This window comes from Orycteropus afer, unplaced genomic scaffold (genome assembly GCF_000298275.1).
Source record: "Orycteropus afer afer isolate SDZICR_OR568_19922 unplaced genomic scaffold, OryAfe1.0 scaffold00093, whole genome shotgun sequence".
Lineage (NCBI taxonomy): Eukaryota > Metazoa > Chordata > Mammalia > Tubulidentata > Orycteropodidae > Orycteropus > Orycteropus afer.
In genome coordinates, this window is record NW_006921680.1 from 4,443,718 (window position 1) to 4,468,577 (window position 24,860).

The 24,860-nt window shown below is 38.4% G+C and overlaps 1 protein-coding gene across 1 annotated transcript in view; it reads right to left on the bottom strand.

Moving 5' to 3' along the window:
* Positions 1 to 23,136, bottom strand: part of ARSK (arylsulfatase family member K) — a 72,690-nt gene extending 49,554 nt beyond the window's left edge. The window contains exons 1-3 of the mRNA XM_007942548.2: positions 22,987 to 23,136; positions 16,517 to 16,646; positions 15,114 to 15,273 (exon numbers count right to left, since the gene is read on the bottom strand). Of these exons, the coding sequence (XP_007940739.1) occupies positions 15,114 to 15,273; positions 16,517 to 16,646; positions 22,987 to 23,124 (428 nt within the window). The 5' untranslated portion in view covers positions 23,125 to 23,136. The remainder of the gene's footprint in view (positions 1 to 15,113; positions 15,274 to 16,516; positions 16,647 to 22,986) is intronic.
* Positions 23,137 to 24,860: the final 1,724 nt, after the last annotated feature.

The window sequence follows — 24,860 nt, forward strand, 5'->3', positions numbered from 1 at the left end:
CTGGAGAAGGATGTCATGCTTGGTAGGGTGGAGGGTTGACAAAAGAGGGGGAGGCCTTCAAGGAGATGGATTGATACGGTGGCTGTGAGGATGGGCTCAAGTATAGCAGGGATTGTGGGGCTGGCGCAGGATCGGGCACTGTTTCGTTCTGCTGTGCATGGGGTCGCTATGAGTCGGAAACAACTCGACGGCACTTAACAACAGCAAATTTAACACATTAACCTTTACTGATTAAATGGAAAAAAATCTAAAAATTGTAATGAGGTTTCAGGTTCAGAACTACACTTCTATTTCAAAAAACTGAGCAGGCCGTTTTGGTAGATATCTCTCTGAAGATATCCCCAGGGGCTGCTTCAGCCAAGAATAAGTTTGTCATCACAAGTGAGAGTTCTGGAATAGCAAAACAAGACAAAAAAACATGGCAAGCTCTTCCACTGTCATAAAAAAATTATGCTGAATAATTCAAGCTGTTCTAGATGTTGAATTTCAATAAGAAAATGAGGTGGAGAGTTCTAAAAAATGACAAATGGATGTCTTTCTTCATTATAAGGAAAAGAATAAAATAAACAGAATAGTTCAGTACAGAGAAAAGTGATCTAAACGTGTAATCTGGCATTATAAAGTAATAGTGGATAAGGAGGAGATGAACACAGACTTATTCATTAGGCTGCAGAATTGAGAGGAGCTGAGACAGGAGCTTTGGTAGCATAGTGGGTAAGGCATTTGGCTGCTAACCAGGAGGGCAGTGGTTCAAACCTACTATGCTGCCCTGCAGAAGGAAGATGGGATAATGTACTCCTGTCTGGATTTACAGCCTTGGAAACCCAATGGAAGTTGCTATGAGTTGGAACTAACTCAGTGGCAGTGGGGTGAATTTAGTGTGTGTGCGCGTGTGCGTGCGTGTAGACAGGGCTGGTTCTGAGTTCTGCTGCTCCCTTCTTCATTGCTCTGTTTTTCCATTTACACATGCTAGCCTAGAGGCCTGACGGGGCAGGAAGAGCAGTGTTAGCAGCCTGTGATTTGCTTCCATTTGTTGTTTGCCAAGAGACTCAAGCTTAAGAATTTTGCCCAGAGCAATTCTCTCATTCTGGAAGTAGGATTTATTTTTCATTTGTTTCAGAAGATTAAAATTTGCTTATTTTGACTTGGCTTTAGAAAAACATTGTTAGAGGCTGTTGAGTCAGCTGACTTATAGCAAACCTATCTACAACAGACTGGGCAGTGTTTGGTTCTGTTGTACATAGGGTCACTGAGTTGGGGCTGACTCAACAGCACCTAACAACATCAGTAACAGAAGGAAATGTCTGGTCCTGTGCCATCCTCATAATAGTAGGTATGATTTAGTTTGTTACAGGCCCTGTGGTAATCCATCTCATTGAGGTTCTTCCTCTTTTTTGCTGATCCTTTACCAAGCATGATGTCCTTCTCCTGTGGCTGGTTCCTCTTTACAACATGTCCATAGTAAGTACGACAAAGTTTCACCATCCTCCCTTCTTAAACAGTATTCTGGCTGTACTTCTTCCAAGACAGACTGACTCGTTCTTCTGGCAGTCCACAGTATAGTCAATATTCTTTGCTAACACCATAATTCAAAGGCATTCATTCTTCTTTGGTCTTTCTTATTCATTGTATACCTTTCACATGCATACAAAATGACTGAAAGATCCATGGCTTAGGTTAAACACACCCTAGTCCTCAAAGAGACATCTTTGCTTTTTAAGATTTTTAAAGAGGTCTGTTGGAGTAGATTTGCCCAGTGCAATATATCATTTAATTTCTTGACTGCTCCTTTCGTAGGCATTGTTTGTGGATCCAAGTAAAATGAAGACAACTTTAATCTTTTCTCTGTTTATCATGATATTGCTTATTGGGCCAGTTGTGAGGATTTTTGTGTTATGTTGAGCTGTATTCCATACTGAAGGGTGTATATAGTTTTTGATTTGCATTAGTAAGTGTTTCAAGTTATCTTCACTTTTGGCAAGCAAGATTGTTTCATCTGTGTATCATAAGTTTTAAAATTTTGAGTAATTTTCAATCTTGATGTCACACTCTTCTTCATATAGTCCAGTTTCTCATTTATTTGCTCAGTATTCAGGTTGAATAAGTATGGTGAAAGGATACAACTCTGCCATACACCTTTTCTGATTTTAAACTACACTGTATCCCCTTGTTCTGTCTGAACGACTTCCTCTTAATCCATGTGCAGGTTCACCATAAGCACAATTAAATGTTCTGGAATTCCTATTCTTTGCAGTGTTAACCACAATTTGTTATAATCAACACAGTCAAACACCTTTGTGTTTCTGTAGTCAATAAGACATAGGAAAATATCTTTCTGGTAGTCTCTGCTTTCAGCCAAGATCCATCTAACATCATTAATAATATCTCTTTTCCCACATCCTCTTCTGAATCTGGCTTGACTTTCTGGCATTTCTCTGTTAAAGTACATATGGAGCCATTTTTTAATTATCTGTAGCAAAATTATGCTTGCATGTGATGTTAATAATATTGTTCAATAACTTCCATATTCTGTTGGATCACCTTTCTTTGCAATGGGCATGACTATGGATCTCTTTCAGTCAGTTGGCCTGGTAGCGGCTTTACAAATTTCTTGACACAGATGAGTAAAGGTTATATCCTTTTGTTGATGCTTCTTAACTAGTATTCTGACAATTACTGGATCCTTGATCTTTTTGCCAATACCTTTAGTGCAGCTTGAACTCCTTCCTTCAGTACCACTGGTTCTTGATCATATGCTACCCCCTGAAATGGCTGAATTTGACCACTTCTTTTTGGTATAGTGACTCTGTATTTGCTATTTCCTGCATCATTCAATTTTTTGCCCATAGAATCCTTCAATAATTGTAACTCTAGGTGTGAATTTTTTCTTCAGTTCTTTCAGCTTGAGAAAAGCTAAATGTGCTCTTCCCCTTTAGTTTTTTAACTCCATGTCTTTGTATGTTTAATTTTAATGCCTTACTCTGTCTTCTCCAATTGACTTGGGATATCTCTTGTTCAGTTCTTTTACTTCATCATTTCTTCTACTTGCTTTAGCTACTCTGTGCTCAAAAACAACTTTCAGATTCTCTCTGGACATCCATTTTGGTGTTTTCTTTTGCCCCCGTCTTTCTAATTACCTTTTGTTTTCTTCATGCATGATGTCCTTGATGTTGCCCTACAATTCTTTTGGTCTTTGGTCATTAGTGTTCAGTGCATCAAATCTATTCTTATGATGGTCTCTAAATCCAGGCAGGATATATTTAAGGTCATATTTTTGCTCTTATGTAATTGTTTTCAAGGAGCTCTGGTACCACAGTGCGTAAGGCATCAGACTGCTAACCAGAAGACTGGTGGTTCAAACCCACCAGCCACTCTGTGGAAGCAAAACTGGGCAATCTACTTCCATAAAGATTTACTGCCTCGGAAACCCAATGGGGATTGCTATGAGTTGGAATCGACTCGACAGTGGTGGGTTTGTTTTGTTTTGTTTGGTACTTGTTTTAATTTTCTTCAATTTCAATAAACAAATGATAGTCTGTTTCTCTGCTGTCCACTGGCTTTGTCCTGATCAATGATATTGAGCTTCTTCACTGTATGTTTCCACAGATTTTGCTGTTGGATTCCTGTGTATTGTATCTGGCAATGTCCATGTGTGCCGTTGTCATTCCTGTTGTTGAAAAGAGGTGCTTCCAAGGAATAAGTTGTTGATCTGACAGAATTCAATCATGTGATCTCCAGCTTTGTTTCTACCACCAAGGCTGATTTCCAACTATTGACCTTTCTTTTTTTGTTTCCGATTTTCACATTTAAATCATCAGTAATTATCAATGCATCTTAATTGTATGTTTGGTCAATTTCAGACTAGTCCTAGACATTAGTGAGCTGAAATGAGCTGGTATTGACCATTATGAAATGGTTAATCATATGGGGTACTATGCTGGGAATGACAAATTTAAAAGGAACAGCATTTCATCCATCATCAGAAAGAATATTTCAAGATCTATCCTGAACTATAATGCTATCAGGGATAGGATATTATCCATACACCTGTGAGGAAGACCAACTAATATGACTATTATTAAATTTATGTACCAACTACTAACACCAAAGATGAAGAAATTGAAGATTTTTATGAACTACAGTAAAACATCAAGCTATCTTAACTAAGACATACATAATTATGATGGTGGTAAGATGAAATAATAAGGCATTTGTTTGTAAGTTTCAAACTTCTAGTTAGGAAAGACAGGACAGTAGTTAGTTTAACTTCCCTTCTAAAACAATTAGAATATAAATTCCATGAAGGTACAGATTGTTGTGATTTGATCACTCCTGTACTTTCATCATTTAAAAATAGTGTCTGGCATATAGTAGGTGGCTTAATATATATTTTCTGAATATATATTGAATAAATCTTATTTTACTTTTATAACTTAACCAAGGATCATCTTCTAGTATTTAGTATCTTTAGTATTTTAAGAAAACCAAAAGAGAAGAACACGCTTGGCATTTCTTAAGCGGAAAAAGCTAAAGAAAAAATTTAAGCCTCGAGTTGCAATACTGAAAGATTGTATGGGCAAAATATTGAGTGATGCAGGAAATATCAAAAGAGGATATAGAGTCACTGTAATAAAAAGAATTAGTCAATGTTAATCTATTTCAGGAGGTCAAGAACCATTTCAAGACTATTTCAGGCATAGAGTCAAGAACCAATGGTATTGAAGGAAGAAGTTGAAGCTGCACTGAAGAGATTGGCAAAAAAAAGGCTCCAAGAATTGAGGGTTCACCCACTGAGATGTTTCAACAAATGTATGCTGTGCTGGAGGCACTCATCTATGCCAAGAAATGTGGAAGACAGCTACCTCTCCAACTGACTGGAAGAGATCTATTATTTGTACCCATTCCAAAGAAAGGTGGTCCAACAGAATGTAGAAATTGCAGCAGTATATTGACAGATAACTTACAGAAATGCAAGCTGGATGCAGAAGAGGATGTAGAATGAGAGATAACATTGCTGATGTCAGATGGATCTTGGCTAAAAGCAAAGAATACCAGGAAGATGTTTATTTGTGTTTTCTTGACTATATAAAAGCATTTGACTGTGTGAATCATAACAAATTATGGATAACATTGAGAAGAATGAGAATTCCAGAACACTTAATTGTACTTATGAGGAACTTGTACATAGACCAGGAGGCTGTCGTTTGAACAGAACAAGGGGACACTGCATGGTTTAAAATCAGGAAACGAGTGTGTCAGGGTTGCATACTTTTACCATACTTATGTAATCAGTATGCTAAATAAATAATCTGAGAAGCTGGACTATATACAGAAGAATGCAGCATTAGGATTGGAGGAAGAGTCATTAATAACCTGTGATATGCAGATGACATAACCTTGCTTGTTGAAAGCACTTACTGATGAAGATGAAAGACTACAATCTGCAGTATGGATTACACTTCAACATAAAGAAAATGAAAATCTTCACAACTGGACCAATGAGCATCATCATGATAAATGGAAAAAAGATTGAACTTGTCAAATATTTCATATTACTTGGTTCCACAATCAACACCAATCGAAGCAGCAGTCAAGAAATCAGACAACATACTGCAATGGGCAAATCTGCTGCAAAAGACCGCTTTAAAGTGCTGAAGAGCAAGGACGTCTCTCTGAAGACTAAGGTGCACTTAACCCAAACCATGGTATTTCCCATCACCTCATATGCATGTGAAAATCGGAAAATGAATAAGGAAGACCAAAGGAGAGTTGATACTTTTGAGTTGTTCGTGAAGAATACTGAAGGTACCATGGGCTGCCAGAAGAACGAAGATATCTGTCCTGGAAGAAGTGCAGCTAGAATGCTCCTTGGAAGCGAGAATGGCCAGACTTCGTCTCACCTACTTTGGTCATATTGTCAGAAGGTACCATTCCATGAAGGATATCTTGCTTGGTAAAGTGGAGGATCAACGAAAAAAGGGGAAAACCCTCAACGAGATAGACTGACACAGTGGCTACAATGATGGGTTCAGGTATATTAAGGATTGCGAGGTTGGCACAGAACTGGGCAGTGTTTCATTCTGTTGTACACAGGGTCACTATGAGTCAGAGCTGACTCCATGGCACTTAACAACGACAACATCAAAACAGTTTCCTGGTAGTGAAAATGGTGAAATGACCCCATGAATTGAATACAAATGTTTCAATTCAGTTGATAAGGAAGACAGCAAATTTCAGGCTTAGAACTGGTTTGACCCCCTGCTGGTAGCGTAGTGCCTAAGGCACTTGACTGCTAACCAGAAGGCTGGTGGTTCAAACTTACCAGCCACTCCTCGGAAGGAAGGTTGGGCAATCTACTTCCGTAGTGATACCACCTTGGAAACCCAAGGAGGGGTCGCTATGAGTAGAGTCTGACTCCACAGTACATAACAACAACAACCCCAGACAAACTGAATCATAATCTACATTTTAACAAGTTCCCCAGGGGATTCTTATAGATCCCCAGAATCTTATGTATAAATAAGAATCCCCTGGGGAACTTGTTAAAATGTAGATAATGATTCAGTATATCCAGGGTGGAAATGCAGATTCTCAGTAAGGGATCAAACTGGAATGAACCAGTTTGGATCCCTGGCAAATCTGAAGCTAATCAAACCTATAATAAGCATAATACACATAATATGAAGGAAGCAGATGAATAGCAGGACTTTATAAAGCACTTAGCAGTACTCCAGGAGCCCTGTGGGCACAATGGTTAAACACTTGGCTTCTAACCTAAAGGTGGGTGGTTTGAACCCACCGCCTGCTCTATAGGAGAAAGACATAGCAGTCTGGTTAGGTAAAGATTTACAGCCTTGGAAACCTTATGGGGACAGTTCTATTCTGTCCTACAAGGCTGGTATGAGTTGTAATTGTCTAGAAGGCAGTGAGTTTGTTGGTTTTGGTAATCTTACTTACAATGGACTAGTGTAAGCCTATTTGATGAAACTGGGATCTAAGTGGATAAATAACTTGCCCAAGGCCTTATCACTACTAAGTGCATATTCCTAATTAGCACTACCAACATCTGTTTAGCAACTGTTTGAAAGGAACAAGCCTATAGCTCTTAGAATTCTCAGTGTGGTGTAATATATGTATTAAAGGATACATACCTCTATTAGTATCCCTATCAGGCACAAAAGAAAGCATCACTTGACACCTAAAGGAGACCTAAAGGAAATGTAATTATTGTAGCGATATACTAAAGAAACTAGTAATTCTGCCTGAAAATATAAACTGGTCCCAAAACAGCCATTTTCACTGGTAAAGGTAACCAATTTATAAAACCTACAATTTTTATTTTCAGAGTCTATCAAAGAGAAATCTTTTTGCCCCTAAGAGTCATTTTTAAACTTGCACAGAAAAATCTGAAAGATAATGTGCCATAATTCATATAAACTTTTCAGAGATGCTACTCACAGCAATCTTCACCTGTCAGCCAAATGCCTATACAGGTACACATAGTACTACACACATAGTCCTAACAGGTTATTTCAGTTTCCTAATCTCTGGTCAGAAGGTAAGTAAATGAAAATATGCTGCAATCAATGACTGTACTGCAAACCATCTTTCACTGCTCAAATATCAATATCTAAGTGGTTCTTTTCCTTTACTGATTTCGGAATTCCACATGAGAAAGAACTGAAAATTAAACCAAACCAAAAAACCAAACTCACCGACATTGAGTCAATTCTGATTCATAGCAACCCCCATTGGGTTTCTGAAGCTGTAAATCTTTTTTTTTAATGCATTTTATTGAAATATAATTTATGTACAGTGAAGTACACAAAACTAAAGTGACATGGGTCAATGCTTTTTTTTTTTTTTTTTGCAGTGTTCCCCCCTCTCTCCTCCTACCCCTGGCAACCAACAAAGTTTCCCTTCATATATAAACCTTTCCTTGGACCCTCCACAACAATGAACTAATACTATATTTATCCTTCTGTGATTGACTTATTTCATTCAGCATAATGTCCACCAAGTTCATCCTTATTATGCGGTGTTTTGCAGACTCTACATTATTCTTTAGTGCTGCATAGCATTCCATTATGTGTAGGTACCATAGTTTGGTCATCCACTCTTCTGCTATAAATCTTAGCGATAAGTCCCTTGCCAGATATGTAATTATCGGCAAATATGAATTTGTTGCTGTCATTTTTGTTATGTGCTTTTTTGTGGTGTGGATTTCTTTGTTCCATATAATTTTCTACACTGAGCTTATTTTGTTTTGAATTGTGTTATCACTTCCTTCATTGCTATTGTTTTAGTATTTGCTGAATATTTATGCTGGTCCTGTTTTTTGATGTGAAGGTTTATCATTTTCTTTTGAGGTTACCCTGTGATTTATAGTTTCCTTCCCAAGTTTAGAACAGTCCATTCAATCTTGTAGTTGTCTTGACTTCCCTACCATCTAGAAGTTCTATAATGACACAGATTTTTTCCCTTTTTTTGGTTTGTAGTTGCCCTCATTCGTCAGTTGATGTCTCCGGTTCCCTCTTTATAATCTTGTAGGCTTCTTTACTTTGGATACTTCCATAGCTGGGTTGGTTTCTAGGTTATATCATCATGTGCATTAATGGTCAGTTGGTGTTTGCTGTTGCTGCTTCTTTGTCCAAAGGGCTCCCTTTAGCATCTCTTGTAAGCTTAGTCTGGTTTTAACAAATTCCCTTAATTTCTGGTTATCTGGAAATGTCCTAATTTCACCATCATATTTGAGGGACATAATTCTTGGTTAGAAATTTTTCTCTTTCAGTTTTATATATACCATCCCATTGTCTTCTCGCCTGCATGGTTTCTGTCGAGAAATCCGAGCTTAGTCTTATTGGTTGCCCCTTGTGGGTAACTTTTTGTTCTTCCCATGCTGCTTTCAGGATTCTTTCTTTGTCTTTGGTTTTGGTGAGTTTGATGATGATATGTCTTGGTGTTTTTCTTTTGGGGTCTATCCTGTTTGGGGTTTGTTTGACTTCCTGAATGTAAATATTCTTATCTTTCATCATACCAGGAAAAATCTCTTCCAACAAATCTTCAACAATTTTCTCTGTGGTTTTATTATTCTCTTCCTGTTCTGGAATTCCAATGACACGTAGGTTATTCCTTTTGATGGTATCCCACATGAACCTTAGGCTTTCTTTACTTTGTTTTGATCTTTTTTCCGATTTATCCCTTTCCAAAAGAAGTGTTCAGGTATTTGCCTTCAATCTCACCAATTCTGTCTTCCATTCAAGCCAGTGCACCTCATGTGTAGCCACCATCTGCCTGTTAGTGAGGGCTTATATGTTGCTAAGATACTGAACAGGTTTCAATGGAGCTTCCAAACTAAGGTGGACTAGAAAGAAAGCCTGGTGATATACTTCTGAAAATCAGCCAATGAAAACCCAATGGATCACAACAGTCCTTTACACAATTGATCATGGGAATGATAAAGAACTGGGCAACGTTTTGTTTCGTTATGCATGGGGTTGCCATGAGTTGACAGCTGAGTCAATGGCAGCTAACAACAACAGAGCAATAACTTTCTTTCATTTGTTCATTCATTTATTCTACAAACATTTAACTGTGCCCCTACAACGGATCAGACACTGCCGGTAAGGAATACAGCAGAGAAAAGATGACAAAGTCCTGGCCCTCCAAGAATTATTACCCTACTGAGGAATAAATGTCAGGCCATGTTATAAGCTTTTCACATGAGAGGGAAAGATACAGGGAGTAGAAAGGCATTCAACCTTAGAAGCTTTTTCTTATTGGCTTGATTGAGGAAACAAAAAGGGGAAACAATTTGAAATAGGGTAGTTGATTTTCCTTTGCATTAACCTTACTTTCTAAAAAGGAGAAAAATTTTAAAGAGAAATGTATGAAACTCCATGAAATAATTAGAAATGCACAGCACTTTAGAAAAGTAAGAGGTTCTGTAAACTACATTGCCAATTTGGTTAAGCAATTTTATTAATCACAATAATCTTTTCCATTGATTAAATTCTTACTTTGTACCAGGTACTGTTAAACTTTCTATTACTTCATTTACTCCTTTGTATTAATTCATTTAATCTTCACAGCCATCTAATGAGATTTGCTGTTGTTGTTAGCTACCACTGAGTTGGTTCTGACTCAAGGTGACCTTATGCACAACAGAACAAAACGCCTCCCGGTCCTGAGCCACCCTCCTCACAAACCTTGCTCTGTTGCTGCAGCCACTGTGTAAATCCATCTCATTAAGGATCTTCTCCTTTTTGCTGACCTTCTACTTTACCAAGCGTGCTATCTTTCTCCAAGGACTGGTGCCTCCTGAAAATATAACCAAAGTGTGAGAGATGAAGTCTCATTATTCTTCTTCTAAGGAGCATTCTGGCTCTACTTCATCCAAGAAAGATTTGTTCTTTTGACAGTCTGTGGTACATCCAATATTCTTTGCTAACACCATAATTCAAATGTATTGATTTTTCATCTCTCTTCTTATTTATTGTTCAGCTTTTGTATGCACGGGGTTACTGAAATACTATTACATGGGTCAGGTACACTTTAGTATTCAAAGTGACATCGTTGCTTTTCAACATTTTAAAGAGGTCTTTTGTAGCAGATTTGCTTAATGAAATATGTTGTTTGCTCTCAACTGCTGCTTCCATGGGCGTTGATTACGGATCCAAGTAAAATGAAATCCTCAACAACTTCAATTTTTCTCTTTTTATCATGTTGCTTATTGGTCCAATTGTGAGGATTTTTATTCTCTTTATGTTGAGATGTAATCTATATTGAAGGCTGTAGTCTTTGATCTTCATCAGTAAGTGCTTCATGTGCTCCTCACTTTCAGCAAGCAAGGTTGTGGCATCTGCATATTACAGGTTGTTAATGAGTCTTCCTCCAATCCTGATGCCAAGTTTTTTTGCATATAGTCCAGGTTTCGGAATATTTGCTCAGCATACAGCCTGAATATGTATAGGAAAGGATACAATTCTGATGCACACCTTTCCTGAGATTACACCATGCAGTATCCCTTATTTTGTTTGAAATAATGTCTCTTGGTCTATGTACAATTTCTGCATGAGCACAATTATGTGTTCTGGAATTCTCATTCTTCACAATGCTATCCATAATTTGTTGCGATCTGTATAGTCAAATGCCTTTGCGCAGTCAGTAAAACTCAGGTAAACATTTTTCTGGTATTCTCTGCTTTCAGCTAAGATCCATCTGACATCAGCAACAATATCTCTTGTTCCATGTCTTCTTCTGAATCCACCTTGAATTTCTGCCAGTTTCCTGTCTATGTACTGCTGCAAACATTTTTGAATTATTTTCAGCAAAATTTTACTTGAATGTGATATTTATGATATTGTTCAGTAATTTCCACATTCTGGAATCACCTTTCTTTGACATGGATACATATATGGATCTCTCTTAGTCAATTGGTCAGGTACATGTCTTCTAATAAGGTCAGTATTATTAATTCCAGTTTATAGATAAAAACACTGATCTTTAGGGAAGTTAGGTAACTTGTCTAAGGCTACAAGGAATCAGGGAAACTGTATTTCTAACTCTGCTATGTCTGATTCAAAGCCTATGCTCTTTCTACTACATGCAACAATTTCTTCCCTTCCTCCCCTTCTTTCTGTGATATTATCCAGGCAGAGTGGAGGGAGAACATTTTATATAGAGGGACTAATTTGTGCAATAGTCCAGAGATAATAAAAAGCATACTCAGGAAATTAGAAGAAAACCAGAATAATTGGTGCATATTAAGGAAAGGAAAAAGTGGTACTACATGATATTAGCGGTAGGCAGGGGCTAGATTATGTAGGGTATTATAAATGATGTTGTGGATTTTAGATTTTAATCTACCTGCAAACACAAATCCTGAAGAATTTTAAGTAGGTGAATCATATAATCAGGTGTGCATTTCAGAAAGATCATTCTGGCTCCCTACAGAAGATAAGTTAGATAAAATAAGGAGAAGAATGCTAAGAGTATTATGGTCTGCTAAAAGGATTAACAAATCTGTCCTAGACGAAGTGCAGTCAGAATGCTCCTGGGAAGTGAGAATGGCCAGACTTTGTCTCAACTACTTTGGTCATGTTGTCAGATGGGACCATTTCCTGGAAAGGATATCATGTTTGTAAAGCAGAGGGTCAACGAAGAAGGGGAAGGCCCTAAATGAGATGGATTGACACAATGGCTGCAAGATGGGCTCAGGTATAGCAAGGATTGTGAGGCTGGCACAGGACCAGGCAGTGTTTTGTTCTACTGTGCATAGGGTTGCTATGAGTCAGAGACAACTCAACGACACCTAACAACAACAAGAAAATAAGTCCAGTTAGAAGGCTATTTAAATAGTTCATGCAAGAGATGACTTGAGGCATTTACTGATGAAAATTGAAGACTACAGTCTGCAGTATGGATTACACCTCAACACAAAGAAAACAAAAATACTCACAACTGGACCAATAAGCAGCATCATGATAAATGGAAAAAAGATTGAAGCTGTCAATGACTTCATATTACTTGGTTCTACAATCATCACCAGTGGAAGCAGCAGTCAAGACATCACACCATGTATTGCATTAGGCAAATCTGCTGAAAAAGACCTCTTTCAAGTGTGGAAGAGCAAAGATATCTCCTTGAAGACTAAGGTGTGCCTAACAGAAGCCACGGTATTTTCATTCGCTTCATATGCATGTGAGAGCTGGGCAATGAATAAGGAAGAGTAAAGAAGAGTGGATGCTTTTGAGTGTGGTGTTGGCAAAGAATACTTAAAGTACCATGGACTGCTGAAAGAACTAACAAATCTGTCCTGGAAGAACTGTAACCAGGATGCTCCTTGGAAGCGAGAATGGCCAGACTTTGTCTCACTTACTTTGGTCATATTGTCAGAAGGGACCATTCCCTAGAGAAGGATATCATGCTTGGTAAAGTGGAGGGTTGATGAAAAAGGGGAAGGCCCTCAACAAGATGGATTGACACAGTGGCTACAACAATAGACTGAGGCATAGCAAGGATCATGGAGCTGGCACAGGACCAGGTAATGTTTCATTCTGTTGTGCACAGGGTCACTATGAGTTGGAGATGACTTGAGAGCATCTAACAACAACAACATGCAAGAGATGATGGTAGCATGGTGGCACTGGTGAGAGATGAATGAACTGGAGAAATACTTTAGAAGTAGAACTGTCAACATTTGTTGATGGAAGACTCAGGTGGGGAAGAGATGCCAGGGTCACTCCTGGGTTTCCCGTATTGCTTTCTTTTTAGATTTGGAAATTGGAAAAGAAAAAAAAAATTAATATTAACCAGATGAGCAAGATTAATGCTCAGGCTTTTCTAGATCATCTTAGTACCAGTTTATCCAAAACTCACTATTATTTTGATTAATGTTTTTCCTATTGCTACTTATCATCATCATTGCATCTTGATCATGGTTACTATCATTACCATTAACCCTCAGTTAGCACCTCCTAGTAAGAGGCACTGCTCTAAGGTCTTAATTAGTATTTGTGTCAAGGGTTACCAAGATCATGCCAAATTTGCTAGAAGGACTCACAGGACTCAACACATGCAATAATTCTACTCATGGCTATGATTCGTCACAAGGAAAGGATACAGAGAAAAATAAGCAAAGAAAACGAAGCTTGGGGCAAAATCTGGAATAAACCAGGTACAAGCTTCCAAGAGTCCTCTCCCAGTGGAGACAGACAGGACATGTTTAATTCCTCTGGCACTGAATTGAGATAGAACATATGAAGTGTCGTCCACCAAGGCAGCTCTTTAGAGACACAGTATCCAAGGTTTATATTGGGAGCTGTTCACATAGACACTATCTGCCAGCTGTTATTGTTAGGTGCCATTGAGTCAGTTCTGACTCAGCAACCCTATGGACAACAGAATGAAACACTGCCAGACCTGCACCATCCTCACAATTGTTGCTGTGTTTCAGCCTACTGTTGCACCCCCACTGTGTCAATCCATCTCACTGAGGGTCATCCTCTTTTTCATGGACCTTCTGTTTTACCAAGCATAATGTTCCTCCTGAAAACATGCCCAAAGTTAGTGAGACAAAGTCTTGTCATCCTTGCTTCTAAGGAACATTCTGGTTGTACTTCTTCCAAGACAAATTTAATAATTCTCTGATTTCTTCTCTGCCTAGCAGGCAGCAAAATTCCAGACTCCCAGAAGGAAAGCAAGTGTTCAGTATAAACACTGCACAGATAGTGAGCCACTCTTACCAATCAGGAAATGTTGGGATAACGCCAAAATCCAAATTTCTAGATGCCAGCCAAGAACTAACTACGTAGCCTGCTATGTTAGCACTTTTCTGCATATATTATTTCATCTAATCATCACAAGGAAATTCGATTAGTTAGCTTAGATGATGAGCCTTAGATTGCACTAGACAAGGTTAGTAGTTATGGAACAATCTGATTCTAGACCTCTACTTTTAACCACTGTCCTTAGCTATCTGGTTGCTCACTGCCGTGGAGTCGGATCCAACTCATAGTGACCCCTCCTTGGGTTTCCAAGGCAGTAACATTACGGAAGTAGATTGCTCAACCTTCTTTCCAAGGAGTGGCTGGTGGGTTTGAATGCCAGCCTTCTTAGTGAAATGGGGAGGGGTATGGGAGCTACGACAGATTCACATGAGAGAGAACTATCAAAGGCAAGTAGAAAAATATTGTGGTTTGTAAGGCACATTATAAAATAAGCATTAAAATAGCCTATATATAATGAAAAGTCAATCAAAATCATGAGCTAAATAATTTTATAGACACTATAGTCCTTTAATGTTTAAGAAAAACAAAATAATCAGCATTTTAGCAATTTTAATATTTTAAGAAGATCAAAGAGAGCTAAAGTTTTAGCTGGGCAGTGTTTCATTCTGTTGTACACTGGGTTGCTACAAATCAGAGCCGACCCGATGGCACCTGACAACAACAACATTTTAGCCAGATTAACATAATCCAGGGATTAAGAGATTTATCTTCACCTTGTAGAGATATGAAAAAATAAAAGTTAAAAAGAGTATATATATATATATGCACTGTAGCAGAAGGCAGCTTATTCTTTTCTTCTTCTTCTTCTTTTTTTTTTTTTACCTAACAGAGTGGTGTCCTGAAGTATAATCCAGTTTTCCAAATTTTTGTGTTCGGTAGCCATGCTTCTCCATGACATCCATCCATGTTGTATAATTTGGATCTAGGCCCTTAAAATTATTCCAAGATTCTGTTAAGTGAATGAACAGGCCACTCCACAATGCTGAAAAATAATATGGAACAATAGTTAAAGTAAGGCTTCACTTATTTTACCTATTAAGACTATTACCAAGAAGGGGTATAGTCTACAAGTTTCGAGTTCATGTTCTATAATAAAAAATACCAGCGTTAGATGCTTTAAGCAAGATTACAACTTTGGAAGCCCTATGAGATAGTTCTACTCTCTAACACAGGGAGTCATTATGAATTGGAATCAATGGCATTTTTTTTTCAATGTCACTAAAATTTTGCCATTACAACTATGCCCATTTGTTACATTACTATGACAAAAGTGAACAATTGGATTTGGGTAGCAGTAAATTGAGACTGAACAGAAAGAGATTAAAGTATGTAATCTGAAATAATATGTAAATATTCAAGTAGCTCTGATACATAAGTAGTCCCTAACTTACAACATATTTCAGTTATGGTGCTCTAGTAGTACAGTGCCTAAGGCCCTGGACTGCTAACCCGAAGGTTGGTAGTTCAAAAAACTACCAGCCACTCTGTGGAAGGAAGATGGGGCAATCTACTTCCAAAGAGATTTACTGCCTTGGAAACCCAATGGAGGTCACTATGAGTCAGAACCAACTCAACAGCAGTGGGTTTCTTTTTTTTTTTGTACTTATGACAATTTTTATATTTTTATATGTCTTATTGTTAGTAATATGTACTACATACAGTGCTGCAGACATAATTTGCTTATGTTTATATGTAACATTTCCAACCCCCAAAGACAAAGACCAGATTTATAAAGATATTGATAATGAAAGGCAATAATAATGAAAATGATAAAAATGATAAAAAAAGAGTTACTTGACTTATGTCAGAAGGGAACCCAGTTGTAAATTGGGGACTACCTGTACTCTGAAATTCATGTATGTTCCTATGCCTTTACTGAAAAATTTCTTTGGAAATAGGACTCTTTTAGGAAATATGAATACTTCTTCATTTTTGTATCATGAAAAGATTCTTAGTCACAGATGATAAGGAAATGAAACTGTAACATATGAACTAGACATTATTTTAGAAAATAAAATTCCTACTTCTGAAAAATAATTAGAAATTCTAATAATCCCAATGTCCAAAACATACTTGAGAACATACATCTCTTACAATTTTTTTTTTTTTTTAAAGAAAACTTACAAGCAACCAATATGACTTTTTGGTATAACCCTTTTAATTGTGAATTTATTTTCAATGTGTTGCCACTTTCTTTCATTAATATCAAGCATGTTCATTCATACCTGCTCGAGATGGGCAACAAATTGGAGAGTTTGTGTAGGCACTGAGGAAGGTAGTGCCATGAGTTTTCATGAAGTTGATAAAAGGAAGTTTCACTACCTGACTTCCTGGATGAAATGTGAGTCTTCCATCCTAGAATAAAGACATTTGGATACATTGATTCCATTACTAAAGAAGTATGTTTCCTTTCATTTTAACTGTAAAATACACAAGTAGCAAATGACTTTAGTATGACCGTTAAGAATCCTCAAAAGATAAAAAACAAACGTAGGAAGTGTTTCTAGTCCATAAATAGCTAGAATTCAGCACAGTGTTACACTAACATTCATTTGAATATAATAAATGTTTTAAAGGACTTCCTGAAAAGTTCTTTTGAGAGATGATGGACTGATTGAATGAGTATTTAAGTACTTAATTATGTGCAAGTCACTGTGCAAGATCTAGGGGTACAGTGGTGAATAAAACAGACATAGTCCCTGCCCCCATAGAGCTTAAAGTCATATGGGGGAGGCCAAAATTATACTGGCAAAAATTAAAACCACTATTAATTACAAATTGTGATCAGTGCTTTGAAGAAAACTTGAGATACAGGATAACAAAGGAGACCTACTTTAGAAGGGGTGGAGAGGCAAGGCTTTTCTAGGAAGTATGAACCCTGAAGAATGAGAAGGATCTAGTCATTCAAATAAGTGGAGATGTCAATCAGGCACCTGGATATACGAGTCTGAAGATTAGGAGAGATGGCTGGGTGGGTGGGACATACACATTTGGGGACTGAATTGGAAATTGAAGAACTTCTCTTAGTGAAAAGCAAAGACAGAAAAAAAGGATACTCTACTCCTAGAGTCACACTTTTATAATGTTTTCAATATAATTATAAACAAATTAGTTTAAGAGATGAGTCAATCCAAAGTTTGGGACATACATAAAACCCTTGAGATGTTGAGATTTCCAGACTGAGAGATTTTGGGGACCCATGGGAATCCTGAGCTCAGAGAACTCTACCCTGGTGAAATAAGCTCTGGTAGCATAGTGCCTAAGGCACTTGACTGCTAACCAGAAGGCTGGTGGTTCAAACCCACCAGCCACTCCTCGGAAGACTGGGCAATCTACTTCTGTAGTGATACTGCCTCGGAAACCCAAGGAGGGGTCACTATGAGTTGGGTCCGACTCGATGGCAAACAACAACAACAACACGGTATTGAAAACCTTAGGGGTGAATAAAACCTCTAAGGGAGAGAATTTAGAGAGAGGAAAGAAAGGGGCCCAGGAGGGAGTCCAGAGGAGTTCTGAAAACCTTAAGGAACAGTTCAAATCTTCACACATGGGGTTGGCCTGAGTGAGAATTGAATCAATGGCAGCTAACAACATTTATTTGGGTAAAGCAAATATGTAATTATATTAATGTCTTTGTTGTTGTTATGTTGTTATTTGCCGTCGAGTCGGCCCCGACTCATAGCGACCCCTTCTTGGGTTTCCGAGGCAGTATCACTACGGAAGTAGGATTGCCCAACCTTCCTTCCGAGGAGTGGTTGGTGGGTTTGAACCACCAGCCTTCTGGTTAGCAGTCAAGTGCCTTAGGCACTATGCTACCAGAGCTCCTATTAATGTCTTTAGGAACCAAAATATTTGGTATAAAAGAAACACAAACACAAATTGTAAGAATTAATAATCTTTTAATATTTAATTGGAACTGTCAGTATGAACTCGTGAATGATTATTCTCTAAAATATATGTATTTTCTAGGTCTGCCACAGGAAATGTCTAGAGGCAATGAAAGCACTAAAAAGCAGATTGTGGTCTCTAAATATAATTTCCAAAGTTGGGACAGAAAACAAGATGTACTTGAGACTGTCAAAGCAAGGTGCCCTTGGTGTTGTTAGGTGCCCTTGGTGTTGTACATAGGGTCGCTGACTCATACTGACAAAACAAAACAATGCCTGGTCCTGTGCCATCTTCACAATTGTCACCAGTTTTGATCCACAAGGCTCAAGACCATCTCAATGACGGTCTTCTTCTTTTTCGCTGACCCTCTACTTTACCAAGCATGATGTCCTTTTCTAGGGACTGGTTCCTCCTGACAACATGACCAAAGTATGTGAGGTGAATTTTAGCCATCCTCTCTTCTAAGGAGTATCTTCCAAGATAGATTTGTTCATTTTTCTGGCAGTCCATGGTATATTTAATTTTCTTTGCCAACATTATACTTCAAAGACACCAATTCTATGGTCTCCCTTATTTATTGTCTAGCTATTGCATACATATGATGTGACTGAAAATACCATGGCTTGGGTCAGGCACACCACAATCCTCAAAGTGACATCTTTAAAGAGGTCTTTTGCAGCAGATTTGTCCAATACAATTATATGCTTTGATTTCTTGATTGCTGCTTCCATGATTGTGGACCCCAAATTAAAATGAAATCCTTGACAACTTTAATCTTTTCTTCATTTAACACGATGTTGCTTATTGGTCCAGTTATTAGGATTTTTGTTTTATATTTAGGTGTAATCCATACTGAAGGCTGTAAGTCTTTGATCTGTATCAGTAACTGTTTCAAGTCTTCTTCACTTTCAGCAAGGCTGTGTCATCTGCATATCATAAGTTAATGAGTTAGGAATAATCTTGAAGGCTTCTACTGGCAAAAGACAGGACAGTTTGAACATTAATAAATGTAATGAGTGCAAAACATTTAAACATATACTAAACTCAACTGCCAGTAAGTCAGTTTCCACTCATAGTGACTCCACAGGGTTTCCAAGGCTGTAAATCTTTATGGAAGCAGACTGCCTTATCTTTTTCCTGCTGTGTGTTCATACTATACTAAAAACAATAACAAACCTAAATAACTCAATAACTTTTGGAAATGTCTATGATGATGTGATGTAATACCCAGATCTCCTTTTAGGAATAAAAAACTCCTCTGCTGAAGATAGTTGTCTTGCCCAAGAAAATCCACATGAGGGTATGAACAGCTGGTCCTCTTACTCCAACAGGGAACAACTATGAAGCTTGAGAACTGCTCAAAAAGTCAGACGAGGCCTCCATTAAGACCGCAAGGAAACTCAACTTCCCTCTCTCCAAAATCCTGCTTCCTTCTAGTTCTTTTGATCTGAAAACACTTCATAGTAAGCTTCTTTCATGGAAATGTCCAATATTCTCCATTCTCTAAGCACTGCACTACCAGAGCTCCTTAAGGGAATCAATTGTTGTTACTGTTGTTGTTATGTGCCGTCGAGTCAGACCCGACTCATAGCGACCCCTCCTTGGGTTTCTGAGGCAGTATCACTACGGAAGTAGGATTGCCCAACCTTCCTTCCGAGGAGTGGCTGGTGGGTTTGAACTGCCAGCCTTCTGGTTAGCAGTCAAGTGCCTTAGGCACTATGCTACCAGAGCTCCCAGGGGAATCAAAAGAACATAGTTATTAAAAACATACTTTTTGGTTCAGAAATGCTTAAAATCACACATTTAAGTGACCACAGTAAGATCCAGTGATGTTGTTGTTTTTAGGGGCAGTTCAGTCAGTTTTGACTCAAAGAAACCCTACATACAACAGAACAAAACACTGACTGGTCCTGCACTATGCTCTCAATTGCAGCTATACCTGAGCCCATTTTTGCAGCTACTGTGTCAATCTATCTTATTGAGAGTCTTCCTCTTTTTCGCTGACTCTCTACTTTACCAAGCATGATATCCTTCTCCAGGGACTAGTTTCTCCTGATAACATGACCTAAGACAGGAGATGAAGTCTGGCCATCCTCGCTTCTAAGGAGCATTCCATCTGTATCACTTTCAAGACAGATTTGTTCATTCTTTTGGCAGTCTATGGTATATTCAGTGTTCTTTGCCAACACATACAAAGGCATCAGTTCTTCCATGGTCTTCCTTATTTACTGTCCAACTTTCAAATACATATGAGGCTACTGAAAAGGCAATGGCTTGGGTCAGGTACACCTATGTCATATTCAAAGAGACATCTTTGCTCTTTAACACTCTAAAGTCTTTTGCAGCAGATTTATCCAATGCAATAAGTTGTTTGATTTCTTGACTATTGCTTCCATGGGTGTTGACTGTCGATACAAGCAAAAGGAAATCCTTGAAAACCATTTGAAAAATGGTAAATCTTTTTACCATTTATTGGGATGTCACTTATCAGTCCAATTAGGATTTTTGTTTCCTTTATATTGAGGTGTTATCCATACCGGAAGGAGCTCTGGTGGTGTAGTGCCTAAAGCATTTGACTGCTAACCAGAAGGTTGGCAGTTCAAACCCACCAACCACTCCACAGAAGGAGACTGGGCAATCTACTTCTGTAAAGATTTATTGCCTCAGAAACCAAAAATGGCCACTATGAGTCAGAATCAACTCCATGGCAGTGAGTTTGGTTTTTAGAGTTGGAATCCATACTGAAAGCTGTAGTTTTTGATCTTCATCAGTTAAGTGCTTCAAAACTTCTTCACTTTCAGCAAGCAAGGTTGTGTTATCTGCATATTGCAGGTTGTTAATGAGTCTTCCTCCAATTTTGATGTCATGTTCTTCTTCATATAGTTCAGCTTCTTGGATTATGTGCTCTGCATACAGATTGAATAAGTAAAGGTGAAAGGACACAACCCTGACACATACCTTTCCCGATTTTAAACCATCTTTTGGTCTATGTACAGGTTCTGCATGAGCACAATTAAGTGTTCTGTAGTTTCCATTCTTTGCAGTGTTATCCATAATTGCAAATGCCTTTGCATAGTCAAAACAAAACAGATAGAGGATCTTTCTGGTATTCTTGGCTTTCAGTCAAGATCCATCTGACATCAGCAATGATATTACTTGTTCCAGGTCCTCTTCTGAATACAGCTTAAGTTTCTGGCATTTCTTTGTGGATATACTGCTTTAATTGGTTTTTGAAGTATTTTCAACAAAATTTTACTTGTGTGAGTTATTAATGATATTGTTCACTACTTTCTGCATTCTGTTGGATCACCTTTCTTTGGAATAGGCACAAATATGGATCATTTCCAGTTGGTTGGCCAGCTAGCTGTCTTCCATATTTCTTGGCATAAATGAATGAGCACTTCCAGTGTTGCAGCCATTGGTTGAAACATGTCAATGAGTACTAGCAAGTTGCAGTGTCTCTTCTGACATCCATTTTGGTCTTTTCTTTCTTTCTTGCCTTTTTAATGACCTTTCGTTTTCTTCATATATGACGTTCTTGATGTCATCCCACAACTCATCCAGTTTTCTTCAACACCAGTTGAATGTGTCAAATATGTTTTCATTTAAACACAGGTGGGATATACTCAAGTCATATTTTAGTTCTTGTGGACTTATCTTAATTTTGTTCAGCTTCAACTTAAACTTGCATATGAACTATTGATTGTTCCACAGTCAGCTCCTGGCCTTGTTCTGACTGATATTAAGCTACTCCATCATCTCTTTCCACAGATATAATCAATTTGATTTCTCTGTATTCCATCTGGCACGGTTCACATGTATAGTCATTGTGTTGTTGGTCTTGCAAAATTCTATCATGCCATCTTCAGTGATAGTAAACTAATAATATAATTAACCAAATATCTGTTTGTCTAAGTAGATGTTTTTAAAGCATAGGTAATGTTAAAAGCACTAGTTAAGTTGATAGCATTATTCTTTTAGTTGAAGGCTTGGGAAAGTTCCAAAATCTGTTCAAATTTGTGGTTAAATAACAATAATGGCGAGGACAACACACTCTCTCTCACACATATATACACATACAATTTCTCTGGGATATGGGGAGTGGATCAAATTATATCAGCTAAAGCATTTAACTCAGCAGAAAAACACTATGAGATATCTGGGTAAGATAGTGCTCTTCATTTCTCACCCAAATATTAATTCCTGCAAACTTGTGGTGAACTGGAAAGCCAACAAGCTATTTTTGCCCACAATTGAAACAAACGGGTATGTACTGAAAGTTTACTGTGTTGTTGTTGTTGTTGTTTGCCATCGAGTCAAACCCGACACAAAGCGACCCCTCCTTGGGTTTCCGAGGCAGTATCACTACAGAAGTAGGATTGCCCAACCTTCCTTCCGAAGAGTTGCTGGTGGGTTTGAACCGCCAGCTGTCTGGTTAGCAGGCAAGTGTCTTAGCCACTATGCTACTAGAGCTCCCGAAAGTTTACTAGTAGTAGTAAAATTAATTTAGTGAGTTGTTGTCACTATATGAAAAAAAAAAAGATTTGCAAAGACTCTATCAGAGTGCATTTGATTTACTAAAGTACTGTTTTTTGAAACTTTTGGTTAAGCATATATGTGTAGTGTGCATGTGTGTGCATACAGAGTCTGGAAGTAAAGTGTATTTCTTACGATACACACGAGTAAAACATGATTAAAAATGTCTTTGATTCTGCTCCCCAATAGTGAGGGAGAGATGAGGCTGTGGGCAGGTCGCCAGTCCCCGGTTCTGAGTAGGGGCCCCTCTCACTTGCCTCATGGTACTTACGAAGGAGTCGCTCACGATCAGCACCACATTAGGCGCCTCGGGCTGTTCCAAAGCTGCTATGCCTCTCTGCCCACCTGCTCCAGGGAGCGGCGAAGCGAACGCCGAGGTTGTGACCACTGACAACCAAAGCAAAAGCATCGCAGGCAGAGGTTCTGATAGCCTGGCTCTAGGCCGCTGGCTCCGCCTCCTCCCTCTAGGAATTCCCTCCGGGAGAAAGAAGGGCGGATACCAGTTTCTTTTTCTCCTAATTCAGCCCTTCTTCCGCAGAACTACAAATCCCATGAAGGTTAGAGCGCGCACATGCGCAATAGGGAATTCCGGGCTTAACCCATATTAAGGCCTTTTAATCAAATGTCGAGCTATCTAAAGCACAGCCATTTCCAGTGACAGGAGCGACTCCTGGGAAGTGCGCATGCGCCTTGTCTCCAAGCTTGGCATTTGGAGGAAAGCAGCATCTGTCCCAGGTAGGTTGGGTCTTTCTTGCTCTTGCAGAAGTTGGTTCCAGTACAGTTGAAATGGTACCTAGAGTGAGAAAGGATCTGTGGGCTGGTTGTGCTCGTTTTGCGCCGGGCACGCGTGGCACAGTATTAGGCAAGAGCGTGAACTGTGTGATGAGGTGGCGGCGCGTCTGTCACTTAAGTTGGATGGTGCAGTTCTTTGTGGGGCCTCTGGCTGGACCGCCTTAGATGCGATATGGATACCTTGGGTCCTCTCGAATACCTTTCCTTATAGGGATTTGTAATACACCTCATCTTACTGCCTCTCTTTGTCGCTGCAGTAACGATTTTTTGAGCTTCCACATAGTGAGAGGGGCCTAATAAGTGAGAAATTGCAGGTTCTAGGCGGAGAAAAGCTTAGATGTATCTTGCTTTCAAGTACAAAGGAGAGATATGGGAATGGCTCTGGAAAGAAGAACTGTTGGGCAGTGTGACCTGTTCGATTAATTGACATAAGTTCAGAATACCATTGTTTCCCTCTTGAAAAATCACGGTCTCTTGATTGTTGAACTCCTTTTGAAAAATCTGGAAGAAGCAGATTTGTGTTCCAGAGCCTTTGAAAAAATTTTACTTATCAGGTATACAGTTTGCACATCACACTAGTCATTTTAATATTTTGACAGGAAGAGGAGGAGTTGCATTACTTAATTAAGCATAAAATCAACTCTTAATAGTATTACCTGGCAGTGATTTTTGAGTAAATTCAGACAATAGTAATAAGGGCCACATCCTATTTGATACTTACATAGTGCTTACTACATGCTTAGCGTTATGCTAAGTGTTTATTGAGTACCTAGCTTATGCCAGTTACTTTTACATTGACTGATTTCAGTAATCTTAGCTTTCATCATTTTGCAGATAGGAAAACTGAAGTTTGGAGAGTGTAAATTGCTTCAAAGTTACAGAAGGAGGCCTTGAACTTGAGCAGTCTGTACCTTATCTCACTACAAAAGAGTTAATTACAAAATGTCATGACAGTCCAATGAGCTTAATCCCCATTAGTTGAAGGAGTTGTTAATCAAATAGCATGCTAAAGATCTGTGGGAATATTCAGAAATATAAACAATAGTCTGTCTACAAAGAGTTTACACTCTAGGGAAGAAAAATCAGTAATAATACAGCATGGAAATTAGTACAGGTTAGCTCCCTTGTGAACAGGATGTCTTGAGTTACTTTGGAATGTAGAACACATTTAACCAAGGAAAAAATATTGACTGAAACTTGGATTCCTAAAAATTGCATTTAACTTATAAGGTTTCTGTAACATAGGACTGTTTCTCTAAACCGTATTTACTGTCCATGGCCATGTTTCTACAGGGAATTTATTCTGAGTTCTGGGTCAGGATGATGGGAATACATCTTTTTTTTTTTTTGTCT